Source organism: Hemiscyllium ocellatum, chromosome 10, assembly GCF_020745735.1.
Source record: "Hemiscyllium ocellatum isolate sHemOce1 chromosome 10, sHemOce1.pat.X.cur, whole genome shotgun sequence".
NCBI lineage: Eukaryota > Metazoa > Chordata > Chondrichthyes > Orectolobiformes > Hemiscylliidae > Hemiscyllium > Hemiscyllium ocellatum.
In genome coordinates, this window is record NC_083410.1 from 73,056,054 (window position 1) to 73,080,020 (window position 23,967).

Sequence of the window (23,967 nt, forward strand, 5' to 3'; positions counted from 1 at the left end):
CCCCAGGTCATCCTTTCTCCAGCGTTGCAATGTGCTCCTCAACAAATACTGCTCCTTTTCCTACTTTCCTTCCTTTTCTATCTTTTTTGAACACCTTATATCTAGAAATATTTAACACCCAGTTTTGTCCTTCCTCAAGCCAGGTCTCTACTATCACCACAACATCAAAATTCTACATAACAATCTGCACTATAACTCCCCTATCTTATTTACTATACTTCATGCATTCACATACATGCACAATTAGCCTTGACTTTTTCCTTCCTTACTCTCACTTAAGCTAATAACTTGCTGTTGTCTATGTTAGTGCCAGTTGCACATCATATATACTTTGTGAACCCTGGTCTTCTCCTCTACTATTCTCACTTGATATCCCACCCCCCTGCCAAATTACTTTAAAGCTTTCCCGAAAGTATTATCAAAATGCCTTGCAAGGAATTCAGTCCCAGCTCTATTCAGGTGCAACCCATCCAGCCTGTACACCTGCCATCATCCCCAGGGCCAGCCCACATTCATCTGCCTTCATCGATTTCTGCACACACTTCATGTGGCACTGGGAGTAAACTAGGAATTACTACGTGAGGTACCGCTTGCTAATCTTCTACATAGCTTCTGAAATTTTGATTGCTGGACCACATTCCCCTTCCTCCCCAAGTCATTGGTACCAATGTGGACCTTAATCTCTGTTTCTGGATTAGTGGTGCTGGAAGAGCACAGCAGTTCAGGCAGCATCCGAGGAGCAGTAAAATCAACATTTCGGGCAAAAGCCCTTCATCAGGAACCCTTACCCCAAAAGAATGTTCTGCAGCCACTATGTGACACCTCGGTGCGACCTGGCACCAGGGAGGCAAAATACCATGCTGGGGTTAGATTGACAGCCACAAAAACGCCTATACGTTCTCCTAATTAATAAATCCTCTATTACTATTGCTCCTCCTTTCTTTCCTCCTGTCCAGAAAGTCCCACACAGTGCAATAAACATAACTCTGGCTTCTCTCTCCTGAGAAATCTGTGTCACCATCAGCTTCCAAAATGGAAAATCAATTTCTGAGCAGGATGCCACGGACTCTTGCAGTGCCTGCCTGTTTCGCATGGACTACTTGACCATCTTCCTTCTTCCAGGCCCTTAAGCTACAGTGTGACTACCTCTCTGAATGTAACTCTCATACTCAATTTGCCACAGTGTTTCCAGATGTTGTTCAAGCTCTGAAATGTGAAGCTCAAGTTTCTGCAGATGGAAGAACTCCCTGCACATTTGGTTGTCAATGGAGGACGAGGTGGCAGAGACATTAGTTTCCTAAAAGTGAATAAAAATCAGTTATTAGAAAGAAACAGATCAGATTTGGTTGAGGAAAATCAAGGAATTAAGGGTGGAAACTGTGGAGACATTGACCACGATCTCTCAATTTCCTCAGACTTACAATTAGTGCCAGAGGACTTGAAAAATTCCCATTCTTATTTTAAAAAATCCCACTTAAGTAACCCATTTGAGTTTTTCAATGAGGTAACAGAAGGTTGACCAGAGCAACACAATTGATGTGAAGTTGAATGATCTTCCAGTAGGTGTTTTGAAAGGCTTGCCAGCAAAATAAACCCATGGGATCAAAATGACAGTTGCAACACTGAGTAACAGGCACTAAGAACTGAAGTGAATAATTGCTTTTCATATCAGAAAAAAGTGTCTTTGCATTGATATTTTATTGACCTAAACTTAAACAAATCTGAAACAAGGCCTAAGTGTACAAGACCAAATCTCAAAAGGAAGATAGATGGAAACCTGAAGGAAATAACTTGCAAGACATTGATTAAGTAAAAGTGACTGGATTGCACTGCATGAATATGATGGTCCAAAACACTCTATGATACTGGAATTATAGTTCTCCTAACGAATTAGTGTACTTATCTTTCTGCTATTAATGTTTGTTGTTCAAACATCTCATGACTAATGTTGAGAGATGTAGGCATTTAGCAGTAGTGCTCCAAATACCTTTCTCCTGCTGAAACTTCTTCGCTCTTTCCTCAATGAACCATTCTCCAGATTTCTCCTTCATTTGTCTGAAATATAGAATCTGTATAATTTATTTAAAAAATAAAACTTCAGTTCCTGCAGAGCAGGTCAGTTTTGATGACATGGAATTCAATCTGGTTAAGTGTATTTGGGTTGGACAAACAAGGCAAGGGAATACATTATGAATGGTAGGGCCCTGAGAAGTACCGAGGATCAGAGGAGTTTTGGCGTATGCAAATGCTTTGGATCCTTAAGGTATCAGGACAGTGGATAAAGTGTTTATGACGATACACTGGATATTTGCTTTTATTAGCTGATGCCCAGAGTTTAAGAGCAGGGAGGTTATGCTGGAACTGTATTGGTTAGGCCATAGCTGGAGAATTGTGCATAGTTCTGGATCCGTATGACAGGTTTGATGTGATAGCACTGGAAAAGACACAGAGATTTTGCAGGATGTTAGATTAGATTACTTACAGTGTGGAAACAGGCCCTTCGGCCCAACAAATCAACACCGACCCGCCGAAGCGCAACCCACCGATACCCCTACATTTACCCCTTACCTAACACTCCGGGCAATTTAGTATGGCCAATTCACCTGACCCACACATCTTTGGATTGTGCAAGGAAACCGGAGCACCCGGAGGAAACCCACGCAGACACGGGGAGAACGTGCAAACTCCACACAGTCAGTCGCCTGAGGTGGGAATTGAACCCAGGTCTCTGGCGCTGTGAGGCAGCCTGGGCTGGAAAATTTCAGTTATGAAGAGAGATTGGATAGAATGGGGTTGTTTTCTTTAGAGTACAGAAGATTAAAGGAGATGTGACTGGGATGTATAAATTTACGCACTTTGAGTTGGCGAGTCTATTACTGTTGCAGGCAGTGCGTTCCATGCCCCTACCACTCTGAGTAAAGAAACTATCTTTGATATCTGTCCTATATCTATCACCCCTCAACTTAAAACGATGTTCCCTCGTGCTAGCCATCACCATCCGAGGAAAAAGGTTCTCACTGTCCACCCTATCCAACTCTCTGATTATCTGATATGTCTCAGTTAAGTCACCTCTCAACCTTCTTCTCTCTAATGAAAACAGCCTCAAGTCCCTCAGCCTTTCCTCATAAGATCATTCCTCTATACCAAGCAAAATCCTAGTAAACCTCCTCTGAACCCTTTACAAAGCTTCCACATGCTTCCTATAATGCGGTGACGACACTGTATTGAAGCAAAGAGGTTCTTCTGCAGCTGTACAAGGCCCTGATGAGACCACACCTGGAGTACTGTGTGCAGTTCTGGTCTCCAAATTTGAGGAAAGACATTCTGGCTATTGATGGAGTGCAGCATAGGTTCACGAGGTCAATTCCTGGAATGGCGGGATTACCTTACACTGAAAGACTGGAGCGACTGGGTTTGTATACCCTTGAGTTTAGAAGACTGAGAGGGGATCTGATTGAGACATGTAAGATTATTAAAGGATTGGACACTCTGGAGGCAGGAAACATGTTTCCGCTGATGGGTGAGTGCCGAACCAGAGGACACAGCTTAAAAATCCAGGATAGGCCATTTAGGACAGAGATGAGGAGAAACTTCTTCACCCAGAGAGTGGTGGCTGTGTGGAATGCTCTGCCCCAGAGGGCAGTGGAGGCCCAGTCTCTGCATTCATTTAAGAAAGCGTTGGATAGAGCTCTCAAGGATTGTGAAATCAAGGGTTATGGAGATACGGCTGGAACAGGATACTGATTAAGGATGATCAGCCATGATCATATTGAATGGTGGTGCAGGCTCGAGGGGCAGAATGGCCTACTCCTGCACCTATTGTCTATTGAATCCTTAGAAGAGTATAAAGGCAGTAGGAGTATACTTAAGAGGGAAATCAGGAAGGCAAAAAGGGGACATGAGATAGCTTTGGCAAATAGAATTAAGGAGAATCCAAAGGATTTTTACTAATACATTAAGGACAAAAGGGTAACTAGGGAAAGAATAGGGCCCCTCAAAGATCAGCAAGGCGGCCATTGTGTGGAGCTGCAGAAAATGGGGAGATACTAAACAAGTATTTTGCATCAGTATTTACTGTGGAAAAGGATATGGAAGATATAGAATGTAGGGAAATAGATAGTGACATCTTGAAAAATGTCCGTATTACAGAGGAAGAAGTGTTGATGTTTTGAAACACATGTAGGTGGATAAATTCCCAGGACGGGATCAGGTGTACCCTAGAACTCTGTGGGAAGCTAGGGAAGTGATTGTTGGGCCTCTTGCTGAGATATTTGTATCATCGATCATCACAGGTGAGGTGCTAGAAAACTGGAGGTTGGCAAACATAGTGCCACTGTTTAAGAAGGGTGGTAAGGGCAAGCCAGGGAACAATAGACCAGTGAGCCTGACGTCAGTGGTGGGCAAGTTGTTGGAGGAAATCCTGAGAGAAAGGATGTACATGTATTTGGAAAGGCAAGGACTGATTAGAGATAGTCAACATGGCTTTGTGCGTGGGAAATCATGTCTCACAAACTTGACTGCGTTTTCTGAAGAAGTAACGAAGAGGATTGATGAGGGCAGAGTGGTAGATGTGATCTATATGGACTTCAGTAAGGCGTTCGACAAGGTTCCCCATGGGAGACTGATTAGCAAGGTTAGATCTCACGGTATACAGGGAGAACTAGCCATTTGGATACAGAACTAGCTCAAAGGTAGAAGACAAAGTGTGGGGTGGAGGGTTATTTTCAGACTGGAGGCCTGTGACCAATGGAGTGCCACAAGAATTGGTGCTGGGTCCACTACTTTTCATCATTTATATAAATGATTTGGATGTGAGCATAAGAGGCATAGTTAGTAAGTTTGCAGATGATACCAAAATTGGAGGTAAAGTGGACAGCGAAGATGTCAACAGGACTTTGATCAGATGGGCCAATGGGCTGAGAAGTGGCAGATGGAGTTTAATTCAGATAAATGCGAGGTGCTGCTGTTTGGAAAAGTAAATCTTAGCAGGATTTATACACTTAATGGTAAGGTCCTAGGGAATGTTGCTGAACAAAGAGACCTTGGAGTGCAGGTTCATAGCTCCTTGCAAATGGAGTTACAGATAGGTAGAATAGTGAAGAAAGCATTTGATATGCTTTCCTTTATCGGTCAGAGTATTGAGTACAGGAGTTGGGAGGTCATTTGCGGCAGTACAAGACATTGGTAAGGCTACTGTTGGAATATTGCGTGCAATTCTGGTCTCCTTCCTATCAGAAAGATATTGTGAAACTTGAAAGGGTTCAGAAAAGACTTACAAGGATGTTGTCAGGGTTGGGGGATTTGAGCTATGGGGAGTGGCTGAACAGCTGGGTCTGTTTTCCCTGGAGCGTCGGACATTGAGGGGAGACCTTATTGAGGTTTCTAAAATTATGAGGGGCATAGATAGGACAAATAGACAAAGTATTTTCCCTGGGGTGGGGGAGTCCAGAATTGGAGGGCATAGGTTTAGGGTGAAAGGTAAAAGATATAAAAGAGACCTAAGGTGCAACTTTTAAATGCAGAGGCTGGTACGTGTATGGAATGAGCTGCCAGAGGAAGTGGTGGAGGCTGTTACAATTGCAACATTTAAAAGGCATTTGGATGGGTATATGAATAGGAAGGGTTTGGAGGGATATGGGCCGGGTACGACACGTGGGACTAGATTGGGTTGGGATGTCTGGTTGGCTTGGACGGGTTGGACCGAGGGGTGTGTTTCTGACAAATATTTACTTTTTTCTTAAAGACTTTCCTCAAACATTCAATTATTCCTTAACTTTAAAGAGAATAAAACTTCAACACAGCTTCCCAGTCCAGCAGCTTTCAAACAGTCTTCTGCCATAAAAAATAACAGTCCAACCCAGTTCAATCCATGGTTTGTTTTCCTTTTTCAACATTCTCTGTGGTTCTCATCCCTTGATTTACTACGTATTGCATGACAAAAGAGTGCTGCAAATTTCAAAAACATTATAAGATTCTGGATTAATACTCAATATCAAATGTAAATTTTCATAGTCAATGAAAATATTTTTGGATCACATTGTCCAGGCAGCAAGAACTCAAGCAGCACACAAAAGATGAAAGACATTAAGAAATTTCCACCAACCAGGAATATTGCTGAATCTCAAAGATTTATGGGTATAGTGAATTTGGTAGCTTTTAGTTGTAAAGGCAGGGACTTCCTTTTCTTTGTGCCATAGCAGGCACTTTGTAAGTTGAAAAACTTCTACACTTCTGCACTCTCTGATTTATGGTTTTGAAGGGCTCATCCCCACTCTTCCTTTCTCAGCTTGTCTGAAGCCCACTGCATTCCAGAAAGTTATTGGGTTCGGACGACTGGAACTCAGTGATCACCAGAAATCCATATTCTCAATGGAGTTTCAGTTTTTGAACTGTTTTGATGACTTCCCCCTTCCAATTCAATTGTGCGGCTGGCTGAAACATCCTTCATTTGCTATTCTCTAATACTGCTAAGTTTTAATTCAACTATTTTCTTTGCCGCTTATCATCATTTTCATGATATGATCACTGTTTAGCATCATTTAGGATTATCGATAGAATCATAACACTAGAACTCCAAACAGGTGGACCGCTCTGGCAATACTACTCTGAAACGAGCCATAACAAAAGGGAAAGTGATTTTCTTCAATTACCTAAATATCTTTTTATTATTACTACCTATAAATTAACAGGGGGAGAGAGACAGACAGACAGATAAAATCTATCTTTTTACTCCAAGTTTTCTGAGGTCTTTTCTTCTTTTCTTCCATAGACAGATTCAAGTATACTTTTAAAGAAAAATGTCAGTCCAGAAGCTGTTGCTAGGTAACCATTAAGACTATAAGACCATAAGACATAGGAGTGGAAGTAAGGCCATTCAGCCCATCGAGTCCACTCTGCTATTTAATCATGGCTGATGGGCATTTCAACTCCACTTACCAGCATTCTCCCCGTAGCCTTTAATTCCTTGTGACATCAAGAATTTATCAATCTTGGCCTTTAAGCCATTTAGCATCCCAGCCTCCACTGCACTCCGCGGCAATGAATTCCACAGGCCCACCACTCTCTGGCTGAAGAAATGTCTCCGCATTTCTGTTCTGAATTTACCCCCTCTAATTCTAAGGCTGTGCCCACGGGTCCTAGTCTCCTCGCCTAAAGGAAGCAATTTCTTAGCGTCCACCCTTTCCAAGCCATGTATTATCTTGTAAGTTTCTATTAGATCTCCCCTTAACCTTCTAAACTCCAATGAATACAATCCCAGGATCCTCAGCCGTTCCTCGTATGTTAGACCTGCCATTCCAGAGATTATCCGTGTGAACCTCCGCTGGACACGCTCCAGTGCCAGTATGTCCCTCCTGAGGTGTGGGGCCCAAAACTGGACACAGTACTCCAACGCAGAGTGATTAATGCCATAAAATACTGAAGATTCATCTCTTATCTCTCTTAGAAGCTTAGCTGCCTTCTCACCACAAAGTCTGACTTTTTGTAAACGGTAGGTGATTCATGCAACACCAGGTTATAATCCAACAGGTTTACAGAGGAACCTCAATTAGTGAAGAAGGCGTTTGGAATGCTTTCCTTTATTGGTCAGAGTATTGAGTACAGGAGTTGGGAGTCATGTTGTGGCTGTACAGTACATTGGTTAGGCCACTGTTGGAATATTACGTGCAATTCTGGTTTCCTTCCTATCGGAAAGATGCTGTGAAGCTTGAAAGGGTTCAGAAAAGATTTACAAGGTTGTTGCCAGAGTTGGATGATCTGAGCTACAGGGAGAGGCTGAACAGGCTGGAGCTGTTTTCCCTGGAATGTCGGACGTTGAGGGGTGACCTTATAGAGGTTTACAAAGTTATGAGGGGCATGGATAGAATAAATAGACCAAGTCTTTTCTCTGGGGTTGGGGAGTCCGGAACTAGAGGGTATAGGTTTAGGGTGAGAGGGGAAAGATATAAAAGAGACCTAAGGGGCAACTTTTTCCCGCAGAGGGTGGTACGTGCATGGAATGAGCTGCCAGAGGATGTGGTACAGGCTGGTAAGGGTTTGGAGGGATATGGGTCAGGCGCTGGCAGGTGGGACTAGATTGGGTTGGGATATCTGGTCGACATGGACGGGTTGAACCGAAGGGTCTGTTTCCATCTGTACATCTCTCTGACTCTATCTGAAGGACACGGGCGGGGTGTATTTCATTCGGTTAATCAAATTCCGGATTATCAAATGCCAGGTAACATAGTTTAGCCAAGCACTGGGACCTTGCAATCTTGCCAGTTAATCTGATATTTGGATAATTGAGGTTCCTCTGCATTTGGAGACACTAGCTTTCGAAGCACTGCTTCTTTATCAGGTGGTTGTAAATCAGGATCGTAAGATCTTATGATCCTGCTCCACAACCACCTGATGAAGAAGCAGCGCTTCGAAAGGTAGTGCCTCCAAGTGAACCTGTTGGACTATAAGCTGTTGTTGTGTGATTTTTAACTTTGTCCACCTCAGTCCAACACAGGCTCCTCCAAATCATAGGTGAACCACAGTACACTTCAACTTTCGGACTTTGCAGTGCCCAAAAATTACATGGTAAACCCTCTTCAACCCACAAATTATCCAAATGTTTCTTTAAAAATCTGCCAATGGACCATTTATTTCCAACACCATGAGCTCAAGATGTCCTCGGGCTGATCATTTATTCCCAATAAACTAAATACATAAGCATGTTACAGCAGTGCTTTACTACCATCTTTTGCCATCAAGTTTTAGTTGCATGTATTCTGAGAGCATTGTAACACAGCAACTGAACATCTGTGTAAGAAACTATTATCAATGTACAAGTATAGTTGGTGCTTTACTCCACACTGACCACGTAACTACTTATCAGCATTCACATTAATGAAGGGAAACATATCCTGTATGGAATAGGATGCTTTCCTGACACTAGGGTGTAGGCAGAACTCACATTTACTCTATTTTAAAAAAAAAAACCATGGAGAATAATACTTTGACATTATGATGTGTCCAAGAACAAAACCACTCAGATAAAATTTGTTAATAGATGGTAGTCCCCTCCATTAATGGACTAAAAACACATCAGGACTACTTCACTGACTCTGCGCCATGTTGCAAGTCTTCAAACTGTGCAAAATACAATATAAGTGCACGTTCTTTCTCAATCTTCAATCTTGTGTCAATCCTAAAATAAAACTTTGGGTTTCTTAACAATTGAACGAAAAACAGGCAAATTTACCATCAGTGTCATCACAGTATTTGCAAGTTTATGTTGACACCAGAAGTGGAAGAAATGGAAAAGGTAAAGGAAATGGTTTATGCAAAAATGCTCAGTAACATCATTCTCTTTTAGGAGCTAACCCAAGTTGGAATGTCTTAAAGCAGTCCATTCCCCAACAGCACTGCCAACTTTGGTTAGTCAAATTCCTATAGGTTTGATCACATGATATTCTGATCATTGACATTATATTACATCCAATATGACATCTGAGCAAATATCAACACAATCTAATGCAATTGCAACAACTACTTTTCGCGTGTGTAAATTGGGAAAACGGGAAGTCTGGGCACAACTGTGTTGCAGAGAATGTATCAGATATATGTTTTCACAACTTGTAGGTCAAAGTATGTTATCCATGTTTGGTTACACAAAGCCATGTAACATTTTGAGAAGTTGGATTTTATGAATTTGTGATCCATGCTGGTATTTCTGGGACTTTTTATGCTGCAGTTTGTTATAGACCTGAGAAAGGGAAGTTGGACTCAGACCTCAAGAACCCTAGAGGCAACACAAGTCTGTCTCTCTTTCTCATCGTCTGATTTAAAAAAACCTTAAAAACTCTGAAAAGAAGAACTTCTAAATCAAGTAAAGACCTAGGTCCAACTGACTGGCCACTGAATTAATGATTTTCTATTGCACTGTGGCCAATAGGAAAATTATGTCATTGCCAAAAACCAAATGAACTGTGAAATATTCACCACATTCCACACTCATCACTTCAACGGCTGATCCACAGATTTTCTTCTTTTGTGCTTCTGTTTTTTACCTATAATTTTTTGGCAGAGCTGTCTTTCATATGTTCTGTTTGTGAAATAATGTATACAGGTCTGGATTTAAAGAAGATTTCATTTTCATTTTGTAATAGCTAATAATCCATTTGTCCACTTGTTAACAGCGTGTTTATAATAATCTTTTTTGTTTATTGATCAAACCAAACATCTTTAGTCCTAGATAGCAGAGTCAGGCAAATGAACCATTTTGGTGATTCACCTGGCTATTTATATAGGAGTGGCAGCTCAAGGAACAGTGTGGCTTCATTCCCACTGCACTCTTTCCATCAGTCTACAGAAGGAACATGGCCATTTGTGGAAGCTGATCCAGGAACGTTCAACATACAGTGCAAAACATGACCATAGTTTTAGAAGTTCTTACCTGTGAGCTTGACACACCATGCATCTCCACACATTATTCTTTTTATACACACAGCATTCATGGCACACTTTGTGACTGCAATAGCTACACACCACACCAACTTTAAATACCAATCCTAGGGTGGTCTGACATCGAGCACAGGATCGGTTGCTAAATGCCTGCTGAGAGATTTTTGTCCCATTCCGCCAAATTTCTTGATATTCAGACTTTAACTTTCTGCACAAAAAAAAGTGGTATTTTCATTGGCACAAAGTAACTACAGACATTACTTTTCTCAAAGGTCAAAACAACAGAGCGAGCAGTTAGTTTTACAAAGACAAAATAAAGAAGAGTACAGCATAAGAATAGGCCCTTCAGCACTGTGCTGACACACTATGTCTTTCCAAACTAAAAACCTTTTCCCTGTGCCTCTTAAAAATCACTATTGCATCCATCTTCTACAGGTTAATTCAAGGCACTTACCATTCACTGCATTTTTAAAAAATAACTTGTCTTTCACATCTTTAAACTTACCACTTTTTATTTAAACCTAGGTTTCCTAGTAATTGGCGTATCTACCTTGGGAAAATAAACTCCATTGCATTTTAGGAAGGCAAATCAAGGCAGTATTCATACATTTAATGTTAAGATCCGAGGGAGAGTTGTTGAACAAAGAGAGTGCAAGTTTATAGTTTATTGAAAGTGGAGTTGCAGGTAGGCAGGATAGTGAAGAAGGCGATTGGTACCACTTGTCTTTATTGGTTAGTGCACTGAGTATAGGAGTTGGGAGGTCATGTTGCATCTGTACAAAACATTGGTTAGGTCTCTTTTGGAATACTGTGTTCCATTCTAGTCTCCCTGTTATAGGAAAGATGTTGTGAAACTTAAAAGAGTACAGAAAAGGTGTATAAGGACGTTGCCAGGGTTGGAGGGCTTGAGTTATAGAGCAAGGCTGAATAGCCAGGGGCTATTTTTCCTGGAGTGTCAGAAGCTGAGTGGTGACCTTATGGAGGTTTATAAAATAATGAGGGGTATGGATAGGCTGGATGCAAAGGTCTTTTCCCCATTGTAAAGGTGCCCAAAACTAGAAGGCATAGGTTTCAGATTGGAGGGGAAAGATTTAAAAGGGACCTAAGGGGAAATCTTTTCATGCAGAGGGTGGTGCATGTATGGAATGAGCTGCCAGAGGAATTGGTGGAGGCTGATACAATTAAATCATTTAAAAGGTATCTGAATGGATACATGAATAGGAAGAGTTTAGAGTGATATGGACTAAGTGCTGGCAAATTAGATTAGATTTATTCAGGATATCTGGTCGGCATGGACATATTAGAATGAAGGATCTGTTTTCATGTTGTACCTCTCTCTAACTTCGATATGATATGGTGGCTCAATGGTTAGCTCTGCTGCCTCAGAGCGCCAGGGATCTGGGTTTGATTCCACTCTTGGACAACTGTCTGTGTGGAGTTTGCACATTCTCCCTGTGTCTGTGTGGATTTTCACTAAGTACTCTGGTTTCTTCCCACAGTCCAAAGATTAGGTAAGATGGACTGACCATGCTAATTTGCCCATAGTGTCCAGAAATGTACAGGCTAGGCGGATTAGCCATGGGCAATGCAGGGTTATAGGGATGGAGTGAGTCTAGGTAGGATGCTCTTTGGAGGGCAGGTATGGACTTAATGGACGAATGGCCTGCTTCCACACTGTAGGGATTCTATGTCTCTATGCTTTCTGTCTATGCCTCTCATGAGTTTGTAAACACCTATCAAGTTGATATTCAAGTGAAACAAACCAACTTTGTACCATCTTTATCCGCTTTATGGAAGTGTGGATCTATATGCCTAGATCTTTCTACATATTGATGCTACTAAGAGTTTTGACATTTATTATCAACTTCCCTCCTGCATTAGATCTCCCAAAATGCCTCAGCCCACATCTGTCCAGGTGAAACTCCATATGCCACTTATCCACCCAAGTCTCCAGCCTATCTATATCCTTCTGTTTCCTCTGGCAATGTCTCTTAGTGTCTACAACTCCAAAATCTTTGTGTTGTCCAAGAACTTTCTAATCACCCCAATTACATTCGCCACCAAATCATTGATGTATTTTCCGGACAACAGGGAACTCAGCATTGATCTCTGCAGAACACCACTGGTCACAGCTCGCCAGTCAGAAAACCATCCTCCCTCCGCTACTCTCTGTCTTCTATAACCAAGCCATAACTAAGTCTGTATCTATCTTTGAAGCTCACCATGGATCCCATATGGGGGGGGGTGGGTGAGGGGGTGGGTATGGTGGCTCAATGGTTAGCACTGCTGCTTCACAGTGCCAGGATCCTGGGTTTGATTCTGAGATAACTGTGCAAACTTCTCACAGGCAGTGTCCCTGTATCAGTGTGGGTTTCATTCAGGTGCTCTGGTTTTTTTCCACAGTCCAAAGATTTGCAGATTAGGTGAACTGGCCATGTTAAACTGCCCAGTGCCCAGGGATGTGCAGGCTAGATGGATTAGCCATTCAATGTGCAGGGTTCAGGGATAAAGTGGTGGTGGTGGTGTTGGGTATGAACTCAATGGGCTGAATGGCCTCCTTCCACACTGTATGGATTCTGTGATTCTATGTGACCTCATCTTTTATATTAGTCTGTCATGAGGGACTCTATCAAAGCTTTGCTAAAGTTCATTTAGATAATAGATTAGATTACTTACAGTGTGGAAACAAGCCCTTCGGCCCAACAAGTCCACACCGATCCTCCGAAGAGCAAACCACCCAGATCCATTCCCTACATTTACCCCTTCACTACGGTCAATTTAGCATGGCCAATTCACCTAACCTGCACATCTTTGGACTGTGGAAGGAAACCCATGCAGACACGGGAAGAATGTGCAAACTCCACACAGACAGTTGCCTGAGGTGGGAATTGAACCCAGGTCTCTGGCGCTGTGAGGCAGCAGTGCTAACCACTGTGTCACCGTGCCACCCTAACATGTACTACCATCCTGCTCTCATCACTCATCTTTGTCACTTGCTCAAAAACTTCAAACCAGGTTTGTGTGACATGACCTTCCCCGCACATGCTGCCTATTACTAATAAGTCCATGTTTTCCAAATGTGGGTTAATCCTATCACTCAAAATCTTCTCCAATAATTTCCTTACCACTGTTGTAAGGCTCAATGGCTTATAATTTCCCAGATTATTCTTGTTGCCCTTCTTAAACAAAGGTACATCATTGGCCATCCTGTAGTCCTCTGGGACCTCTCATGTGACCTCTCATGCAAAGATTTCGTACAAAGCAGAGGCAATTTCCTCACCTGCCTCCCACCACATTCTGGGATAGATTCTGTAGGTCTTGGGAACTTATCTACTTAATGTGCTTTAATCACCCAACACCTTTTTTACTTTTTATATTGATAAGCCCCAAATATCAACATACCCCTCCCAAGACTCACCATTCAACATTTCCTTCTCCTTTATAAAAACCAATGCAAAATATCAGTAAGGATCCCACCCACTTCCTCTGACTCCACACAAATTCCTTCCTTTGTCCTGGAGTTTACCTATCTTTTTCCTAACTATCCTCCAGGTTCATAAAACATCTTAGTTTTTCTCTTAATTCTGTCTGCCAAAGACATTTCATGGCCCCTTTTAGCCCTCTAAATTCCTTGCTTGTGTACTTCCCTACTAGGGCTGCACGATGGCACAGTGGTTACCATTGCTGCCTCATAGTGCCAGAGACCCGGGTTCAATTCCTGCCTCAGGCAACTGTGTGGAGTTTGCACATTCCCCCGTGTCTGCGTGGACCCCCTCTGGGCGCTCCAGTTTCCTCCCACAATCCAATGATATGCAGGTTAGGTGAATTGGCCATGCTAAATTGTCCGAAGTGTTAGGTGTAGGGGAATGGGTCTATGTGGGTTGCTGTTCGGAACGTCGGTGTGGACTTGTTGGGCCGAAGGGCCTGTTTCCATACTATAAGTAATCTAATCTACTATCTCTGTATTCCTCTGTCTTCAGTTTTGCCAACCGTACATTTGCTTCATTTACATTTTTAACTAAACTCTTAATTTTTCTTCTCATCCAAGGTTCCCAAATCTTGCCATCCTTATCCTTCTACTTTCACAGGAACATGCTGGTCCTAAACTCTAATCAATTGCTCTCAAAAAATTCCACATGACAATTGACAGTCATTTCGCCTGATGAAGGACCAGCACACCAAATTCTGGCTGCTCATCCTCCCTCTCTATAATGCAACTCCTCCACCTCTTTAACATCCCTTTCTGATTTAATTTGAGTCTTTCAGAGTTCCAGTTATAGAGAGTTGTCCAGAAAAATCTTCAATTTCCCAGGCAATTCCTTTGGTGCCTGTGCTGATGGAGATACTTCAATACAAAGAATATTACAAACAAGTCGGATGAACTAAGGGCACTGACAAGACACATGGCAGCATGATGACTTTGCAAAATCAGAAACCTGGCTAAAGGAGGGGCAAATCTGGCAGCTCAATATCTCAGAATATAGATTTTTCATGCAAGATAGAGTAGGTGGCAAAAAAGGAGAGGGAAGTCTAGCATTATTGGTTAAAGAATCAACTGCAGTTGTGAGAAAATATGATATGCTAAATGAAGCTTTTTGGGTTGAGCTTAGAAATAAAAAAGGGGTAGTCACACTATCAGTATACTCCAGACCCACAAATAATGGAAGGAAAATAGAAGAACATATACCAAGACAAATTTCTCCATGTTGGAATAAGACAGCAGTAAAAAATCAGAGACTTTATTTCAATAACAACTGGGTTTCAAACAATAAGGGGCATTGATGGTGAAAAATTTGTGTGTTATATCCAGAAAAGCTTTTTTTTAAAACAATACATGACAAGCCCAAAGAGAGGAGATGCGATTCTGGATTTAATTTTGGAAAATGAAGGTGGCCAAGCGGGTAAAGTGAAATTGGATGATCATATTGGGGATAATGACCACAATTAGGGTAGATTTAGTATTATTATGGAAAAGGACAGAGATAAATATCCCAATAAAAGATTTTAACTGAGGAAAGATAAACTTTACAAAAGTGATTTGGCTAAGTGAACTTAACAGGACTGCTAAAGGATAAATCAATGGTAAAACAGTGGGAGACAATAAAAAGTGAAATCCTTGCGGCACAAAACACACGTGTCCCTCAAAAAAATAAGAGTGGTACTGCCAAGAATTATGGTTGTCTAGACAAATACAGGGGAAGATTAAACAAAAAAAGAAAGCTGATGATAGTCACAAAAGACTTAACATTGAAAATAGCCTAGAGTAGTGTAGAAAGTACAGGGAACAAGTTAAACATGGAATTACAGAAATCAAATAAAAAGAATATTAGCAAGCAAGATAAAGGAAATCCAAAGATGGTTTACCAGTATATAAAATGCAAAAGAATAGCTAAGGGAAATATGGGACCTATCAATGATGTGAAAATGCAGAGGATATGGGAAGAATTTTTATTTTTCTTTGTCTCTGTATTCACAAAGTGGTGATGTGGATATAGTAATCCAAGAGGAGCAATGTGACATTTTGGACAAAATAATCAAAATGAGAGAGGAAGTGTTAGAGGAGTTCAAAACCTTGAAAGTGGAAAAGTCATAAGGGATGGATGGATTGTTCCCCAAGATGTTGAAGGAGGTCAGGGCGGAAATAGCAGATGCTCGAGGAGTGTTCTCCAATCTTCATTAGAGACTGGTGAGGTGCTGAAAGACTGCAGGAATACAAATGTGGTTCCGTTGTTTAAGAAGGGTATAAAGGAAACAATTATAGGCCAGTCATCTTACTTCTGAGGTAGACAAATTGTTGGAATCAATCCTGAGAAATCGAACAATCAAGTCATTTAGAAAGGAATGGACTACTCAGAGATAGTTAGAAAGGCTTTGTTAAAGGAAGCTCATGCTTTACAAATTCGATTGAATTCTTTAATGAAGTGACAAGGAAGGTCAATGAGAGTAGTGCTGTTGTCTACATGGATGTTGCTTACATGGACTTTAGTACGGAATTTGACAACATGGCAACATGGCAGACTGATTTTAAAAAAGTAAAAACCTGGGGATATAGGGTAATGTGTCGAATTGGATCCAATGTTGGCTTAGCAACAGGAAACAATGGTCAATGGCTGCCCTTGCGAATGGAATGCTATTTCAAGTGATGCTGCACCGGGCTCAGTAGTAGGACCTTGCAATTTGATTTATATATTCATGATTTGGAGTCGAATGTGGGGGCACAACTGGGACACAAACATTGGCTGTGTAGAAGACAGCTGTAAACTCCAAAATGATGGGTCGATAGAGTAGATGGGAAAGTGGCGGATGGAGTTAAACATAGAATCCCTACAGAAACAGGCCCTTCGGCCCAGTAAGTGCACACCAACCCTCCGAACAGTATCCCACTCAAACCCATTCCCCATTACTACATTTACCCCTGACTAATGCATCTAACCTAGGTAAAAACAATGACTGCAGATGATGGAAACCAGATTCTGGATCAGTGGTGCTGGAAGAGTACAGCAGTTCAGGCAGCATCCAACGAGCAGCGAAATCGACGTTTCGGACAAAAGCCCTTCAACAGGAATAAAGGCTGTGAGCTGGAAGCATGGAGAGATAAGCTAGAGGAGGGTGGGGTGGGGAGAGAGTAGCATAGAGTACAATGGGTGAGTGGGGGAGGAGATGAAGGTGATAGGTCAGGGAGGAGAGGATGGAGTGGAGAGGTGGAAAAGAAGATAGGCAGGTCGGACAAGTCCGGACAAGTCATGGGGACAGTGCTGAACTGGAAGTTTGAAACTAGGATGAGGTGGGGGAAGGGGAAATGAGGAAGCTGTTGAAGTCCACATGATGCCCTGGGGTTGAAGTGTTCCGAGGCGGAAGATGAGGCGTTCTTCCTCCAGGCGTCTGGTGGTGAGGGAGCAGCGGTGAAGGAGGCCCAGGACCTCCATGTCCTTGGCAGAGTGGGAGGGGGAGTTGAAATGTTGGGCCATGGGGCGGTGTGGTTGATTGGTGCGGTAACTCGGAGATGTTCCCTAAAGCGCTCTGCCAGGAGGCGCCCAGTCTCCCCAATGTAGAGGAGACCGCATCGGGAGCAACGGATACAATAAATGATATTAGTGGATGTGCAGGTAAAACTTTGATGGATGTGGAAGGCTCCTTTAGGGCCTTGGATAGAGGTGATGGAGGAGGTATGGGCACAGGTTTTACAGTTCCTGCGGTGGCAGGAAAAAGTGTTAGGATGGGAGGGTGGGTCGGAGAGGGGCGTGGACCTGACCAGGTAGTCATGGAGGGAACAGTTTTTGCAGAGGCGGAAAGGGGTAGGGAGGGAAATATATCCCTGGTGGTGGGGTCTTTTTGGAGGTGGCGGAAATGTCGGCGGATGATTTGTTTTATACGAAGGTTGGTAGGGTGGAAGGTGAGCACCAGGGGCGTTCTGTCCTTGTTACGATTGGAGGGGTGTGGTCTGAGGGCAGAGGTGCGGGATGTGGACGAGATGCGTTGGAGGGCATCTTTAACCACGTGGGAAGGGAAATTGCGGTCTCTAAAGAAGGAGGCCATCTGGTGTGTTCTATGGTAGAACTGGTCCTCCTGGGAGCAGATACGGCAGAGGCAGAGGAATTGGAAATACGGGATGGCATTTTTGCAAGAGATAGGGTGGGAAGAGGTGTAATCCAGGTAGCTGTGGGAGTCGGTGTGTTAGTAAAAAATGTCAGTGTCAAGTCGGTCATCATTAATGGAAATGGAGAGGTCCAGGAAGGGGAGGGAGGTGTCAGAGATGGTCCAGGTAAATTTAAGGTCAGGGTGGAATGTGTTGGTGAAGTTGATGAATTGCTTAACCTCCTCGCGGGAACACGAGGTGGCGCCAATGCAGTCATCAATGTAGCGGAAAAAGAGGTGGGGAGTGGTGCCGGTGTAATTACGGAAGATCAACTGTTCTACATAGTCAACAAAGAGACAGGCATAGCTGGGGCCCATACGTGTGCCCATGGCTACCTCTTTGGTCTGGAGGAAGTGGGAGGATTCAAAGGAGAAATTGTTAAGGGTGAGGACCAGTTCGGCCAAACAAATGAGAGTGTCGGTGGAAGGGTACTGTTGGGGACGTCAGGAGAGGAAAAAACGGAGGGCTTGAAGGCCCTGTTCATGGCGGATGGAGGTGTAGAGATATTGGATATCCATGGTAAAGATGAGGCGTTGTGGGCCAGAGAAACGGAAGTCTTGGAGGAGGTGGAGGGCTTGGGTGGTGTCTCGAACGTATGTTGGGGGTTCCTGGACTAGGGGGGATAGGACAGTGTTGAGGTAGGTAGAGATGAGTTCAGTGGGGCAGGAGCATGCTGAGACAATGGGTCGGCCAGGGTGGTCAGGCTTGTGGATCTTGGGAAGAAGGGAGAACCGGGCAGTGCGGGGTTCCTGGACTATGAGGTTGGAAGCTGTGGGTGGGAGATCTCCTGAGGTGATGAGGTTCTGTATGGTCTGGGAGATGATGGTTTGATGATGGGGGGTGGGGTCATGGTCTAGGAGGCAGTAGGAAGAGGTGTCCTCGAGTTGGCGTTTAGCTTCAGCGGTGTAGATGTCAGTGTGCCAGACTACCACTGCACCCCCTTTATCCACTGGCTTAATGGTGAAGTTGGGACTGGAGCAGAGGGATTGGAGGGCTGCGCGTTGTGAGGGTGAGAGGTTAGAGTGGGGGAGGGGGGTAGACAGGTTGAGGCGGTTAATGTCCCGGCGGCAGTTGGAAATGATGAGGTCGAGGGCAGGTAATAGGCCAGCATGGGGTATCCAGGTGGATGCAGTGTGTTGGAGGTGGGCAAAGGGGTCCTTGGAAGGTGGGCGGGAATCCTGTTTGTGAAAGTAAGCTCAGAGGCGGAGGGACAGAAGAATTGTTCAACGTCACGGCGTGTATTAAATTCATTGATGCATGGACGGAGGGGGATGAAGGTGAGTCCTTTGCTGAGGACTGATCGTTCGTCCTCAGTGAGGGGGAGGTCTGGAGGGATGGTGAAAACTCGGCAGGGCTGGGAGCTGGGATCTGGTGTGGGTGTGGGGTCGGAGCCAGTGCCTGGAGTGGGTGTGATGGTGGGGGGAATGGGGGTGGAGTCATGAGCATGGGTAATGTGCCCCTCAGGGTTCAGGGGGGTGGGGATAGTGACAGTGGGGTCTGTGGGGGGCGTGTCAGCAGACTGCAGGTGAGTGGCGCTGGTGGGGGCGGAAGTGGTGGCAGACACGACAGTAGGGGTGGCGGAAGTCACTAAGTGTGTGGCATCAGCGATGATGTGAGGGCCGGAAGTGGCTTTGGGAGTGGCCATGGTGGGGGCGGAAGTGACATCATCAATCAGCGTGGGGGTGGAAGCTGCATCAGCCGCATGGCTAATGGCATTTCCGAGGCCGGGGGAATCTTCTGGAATGTTTGAGGAGCGCTGGTTATGGAGGTGGGTGGATAAAAGCTTGTTGTACTTACAGTTTTTGATGTTTGAGATGGAGTTGAAGTACTGTTTGTTGAGAGTATGAATTCTCCTGAGGATGTAATACAGAGTGGGTCCTTTGCAATTCTGAGAGAGTGTGGCCCTCAGCTGAGGTTAGGTGTCGGCGCATTGCTGCAAGCGTGGAGGGGAGGATCCTGAAAGAGAACTGTTGCTGGTGTTTTTGAATCTGTAGTCTGTACTGTTTGTCCTGTTCGGGTCCGAACTCTGCCGGTTTAAAGGTGGTTCGGAGTCCGTGTGGGATGAGTTGGTTACGGAGGCAGGCACTGAGAAAGCAAATGTGGCTGTGGTACTGAGTTTGTTTCACAACATGGTTGAAGAGTTTCAGGGCAGAGGAAATGGCCTGGAAGTTGCAGTGGGAGATGGACTCCCTGAGATTCTTGTAGAGAGAGGAGGAAAACTTCTTCAAGGCAGGCATCCTTGCAAGAGGATTCGCAGTAGGGTTCAAATCAACTAGGTAAAAACAATGACTGCAGATGCTGGAAACCAGATTCTGGATCAGTGGTGCAGGAAGAGAAAAGCAGTTCAGGCAGCATCCAATGAGCAGCGAAATCGACGTTTCGCGGGATGTGGACGAGATGCGTTGGAGGGCATCTTTAACCACATGGGAAGGGAAATTTCAGTCTCTAAAGAAGGAGGCCATCTGGTGTGTTCTATGGTGGAACTGGTCCTCCTGGGAGCAGATACGGCGGAGGCGGAGGAATTGGGCACCTCCTAGCAGAGCGCTTTAGGGAACAAATCCGAGATACCCGCACCAATCAACCATACCGCCCCGTGGCCCAACATTTCAACTCCTCCTCCCACTCTGCCAAGGACATGGAGGTCCTGGGCCTCCTTCACCGCTGCTCCCTCACCACCAGACGCCTGGAGGAAGAACGCCTCATCTTCCGCCTCGGAACACTTCAACCCAGGGCATCAATGTGGACTTCAACAGCTTCCTCATTTCCCCTTCCCCCACCTCATCCTAGTTTCAAACTTCCATTCAGCACTGTCCCCATGACTTGTCCGGACTTGTCTGACCTGTCTATCTTCTTTTCCACCTATCCACTCCACCCTCTCCTCCATGACCTATCACCTTCATCTCCTCCCCCACTCACCATTGTACTCTATGCTACTCTCTCCCCACCTCACCCTCCTCTAGCTTATCTCTCCATGCTTCCAGCTCACTGTCTTTATTCCTGATGAAGGGCTTTTGTCCGAAATGTCGATTTTGCTGCTCGTTGGATGCTGCCTGAACTGCTGTGCTCTTGCAGCACCACTGATCCAGAATAATGCATCTAACCTGCACATCTCTGAACACTGTGGGCAATTTAGCATGGTCAATTCACCTACCTGCACATCTTTAGGTTGTGCGAGGAAACCGGAGCTCCCAGAGGAAACCTACACAGACACTGGGAGAATGTGCAAACTCCACACAGCCTGAGGCTGGAATCAAACCCAGTTCCCTGTGCCATGAGGCACCAGTGTAAACCACTGAGCCACTGTGCCACCCCGATAAGTGATAAGTGTGAAGTAATGTATTTAAGGAGGTCAAATAATGAGAAGGAATATCTGAGAGGGTTAGATGGAATGAGAGATCTTGACATGCAAGTGTACAGGTCCCTAAAGATAGCAGTATAAGTAGATAAGGTTGTAAAGAAAACACATGAAATGTTGTCTTTCACTGGCAGAGGTATAGAATACAAAATTAGGGATATAATAATGAAATTGTAAAAGATATAAAATACTGGTGAGGCCACAACTGTTCTTGTCATCACATTACAGGAAGGACATTATTGCTCTGGAGGGAGTGCAGAGAAGATTTACTAGAATGTTGCCAGGAGAATTTTAGCTAAGAGGAGAGATTGAAGGTGTTTCCCTTGGACCCGAGAAGGCCAAGGGGTGACATGATTGAGGTATACAAATTTGTGAGGGGCAGAGATAGAGTAGACAGAAGGAACCTGTTTTCCTTGGCAAAGTTCAAAAACCAGGGATCAGAGATTCAAGCAAAGTGGCAAAAGGATTAGAGCGTACAAGAGACAAAAGTACTTCATGCAGAGTTGTTGGGTGTCTGGAATTCACTGCCTGAGTTGATGGTGAACTCTTTAAAAGGTATCTGGATTGGCACCTTAAGTGCTGTATGTTGAAGGGCTATGGGCAGTGGGGAGGAATATGGGATTAGAAAGGGTCTCTGAATGTCTTCCGATCAACATGGATAAGATGGGCTGAATCATTCTGTGTTGTATCATTACTATGGTACTGTAGTTCTATGGGTGTTTGCAGTGTACAAATTGGCTGCCAAACGTTCTATTTTATACTCATTTGACACTGAATGTACTTCAGAAAATACAAAATTGCTTGTAAAATGCTTCAAGACATTAACCAAACCACTAAAAAGCACTGACATTAAACCATTTGATTGATGTTAGTCTGATCAATATTTCCCATGGAACACCTTCAACAGCTATGGTATTTTATTTGGTCAATATAATCATATAACGCTGTTTTGCGATCAATATCTGGACTCTAAATGTTGTTTTCTAAAAATTCATCATAATTCTAAACTTCCTTTTAGATATTCCAGTAATAGGCCCTTCACTGTAGCACTGAAACTTCTCTTTGAATGGATCATTAAAAATATTTTATGTTGCTCACCTTATCCGCTCTTCTTCAGCTTTACGTAACTTTTCATCCCGTTGAAGGACTTCCAGCATATTCTCACGTTCTAGATTTTTGAGGGATTTGATGTCCACCTCCATTTCCATTCTTACGTCTATCCAATTTCAAGTGTCACTATTATTTGATAGTTTAGTGCCACAAATTTGTGTGCAGATCAACAGGTTGAGAGAAAATTTTCTGAACTGCGTAGGCTCAATAGGTTCTTAATGTTGCATTGCATTTTTGGCTTGACAGTTGCTATTAAACTCATCACCACTGTATTCCCATTTTTTCATACGTTCCCATTACCACTTCATTAAACAATTTTACCTTTTCCTTTCAGATCGATGCACTCAAAATTATTCTCTTTTCAGTCATTCATCATGCTAAACATTGATTCTGGGGCTGTACTTCTCCATCAGGATTACTTGCTTGAACACAGTGAAGTGCAACATTCTTCGAGTAACATCCAACTTCGAACACATAGCATTGTCTTGAATCATAAGTAGCTTTAGACCTTATAAAAGAGTAAGCAAATTTCAGCTTTTTTACTCTAATCACTGTTACTGAATTGAACATGTGTCTCATCTCAGATTATGCTTTCACGGCACTACTCAACAGGAACTTTGTATACTTTACTTGTACTCACCATTCTTTTGTTAGATATTAATGGATTAGAAAACTGGATAGCCATTGATTGTGTCAGTGTAAATTTATATCTTATAGCGAGTTATAGTTGACTTTGAATTGTCACTATTTATTCAAAACAATCTTAACATAGAACATATACAGCGCAGAACAGGCCCTTTGGCCCTCAATGTTGCGCTGACCTATGAACTAATCTAAGCCCATCACCCTGGACTATCCCATCATTATCCATATGCTTATCCAAGGACTATTTAAATGCCCCTAAAGTGGCTGAGTTAACTACATTGGCAGGCAGGGTATTCCATACCATTACCACTCTGAGTAAGAACCTGCCTCTAACATCTGTCTTAAATCTATCACCCCTCAATTTGCAGTTATGCCTCCTTGTACAAGCAGATGTCATCATCCTAGGAAAAAGACTGTCACTGTCCACCCTAGCTAATCCTCTGGTCATCTTGTATGTCTCTATTAAATCGCCTCTTAGACTTACAGATTAGATTAGATTACTGACAGTGTGGAAACAGGCCCTTCGACCAACAAGTCCACACTGACCCACCGCCCACCCAGACCCATTCCCCTACACCTAACACTATGGGCAATTTAGCATGGCCAATTCACCTACCCCGCACATTTTTGGACTGTGGGAGAAAAGCGGAGCACCCGGAGGAAACCCACGCAAACACAGGGAGAATGTGCAAACTCCACACAGTCAGTCACCTGAGGCGGGAATTGAACCCAGGTCTCTGGCACTGTGAGGCAGCAGTGCTAACCACTGTGCCACCGTGCCACCCTCCAACTT

General features: G+C 43.7%; 1 protein-coding gene across 1 annotated transcript in view; it reads right to left on the reverse strand.

Moving 5' to 3' along the window:
- Positions 1-22,627, reverse strand: part of sytl3 (synaptotagmin-like 3) — a 129,328-nt gene extending 106,701 nt beyond the window's left edge. The window contains exons 1-3 of the mRNA XM_060830984.1: positions 22,518-22,627; positions 10,421-10,636; positions 1,988-2,055 (exon numbers count right to left, since the gene is read on the reverse strand). Of these exons, the coding sequence (XP_060686967.1) occupies positions 1,988-2,055; positions 10,421-10,636; positions 22,518-22,627 (394 nt within the window). The remainder of the gene's footprint in view (positions 1-1,987; positions 2,056-10,420; positions 10,637-22,517) is intronic.
- Between the last annotated feature and the right edge of the window lie 1,340 nt (positions 22,628-23,967).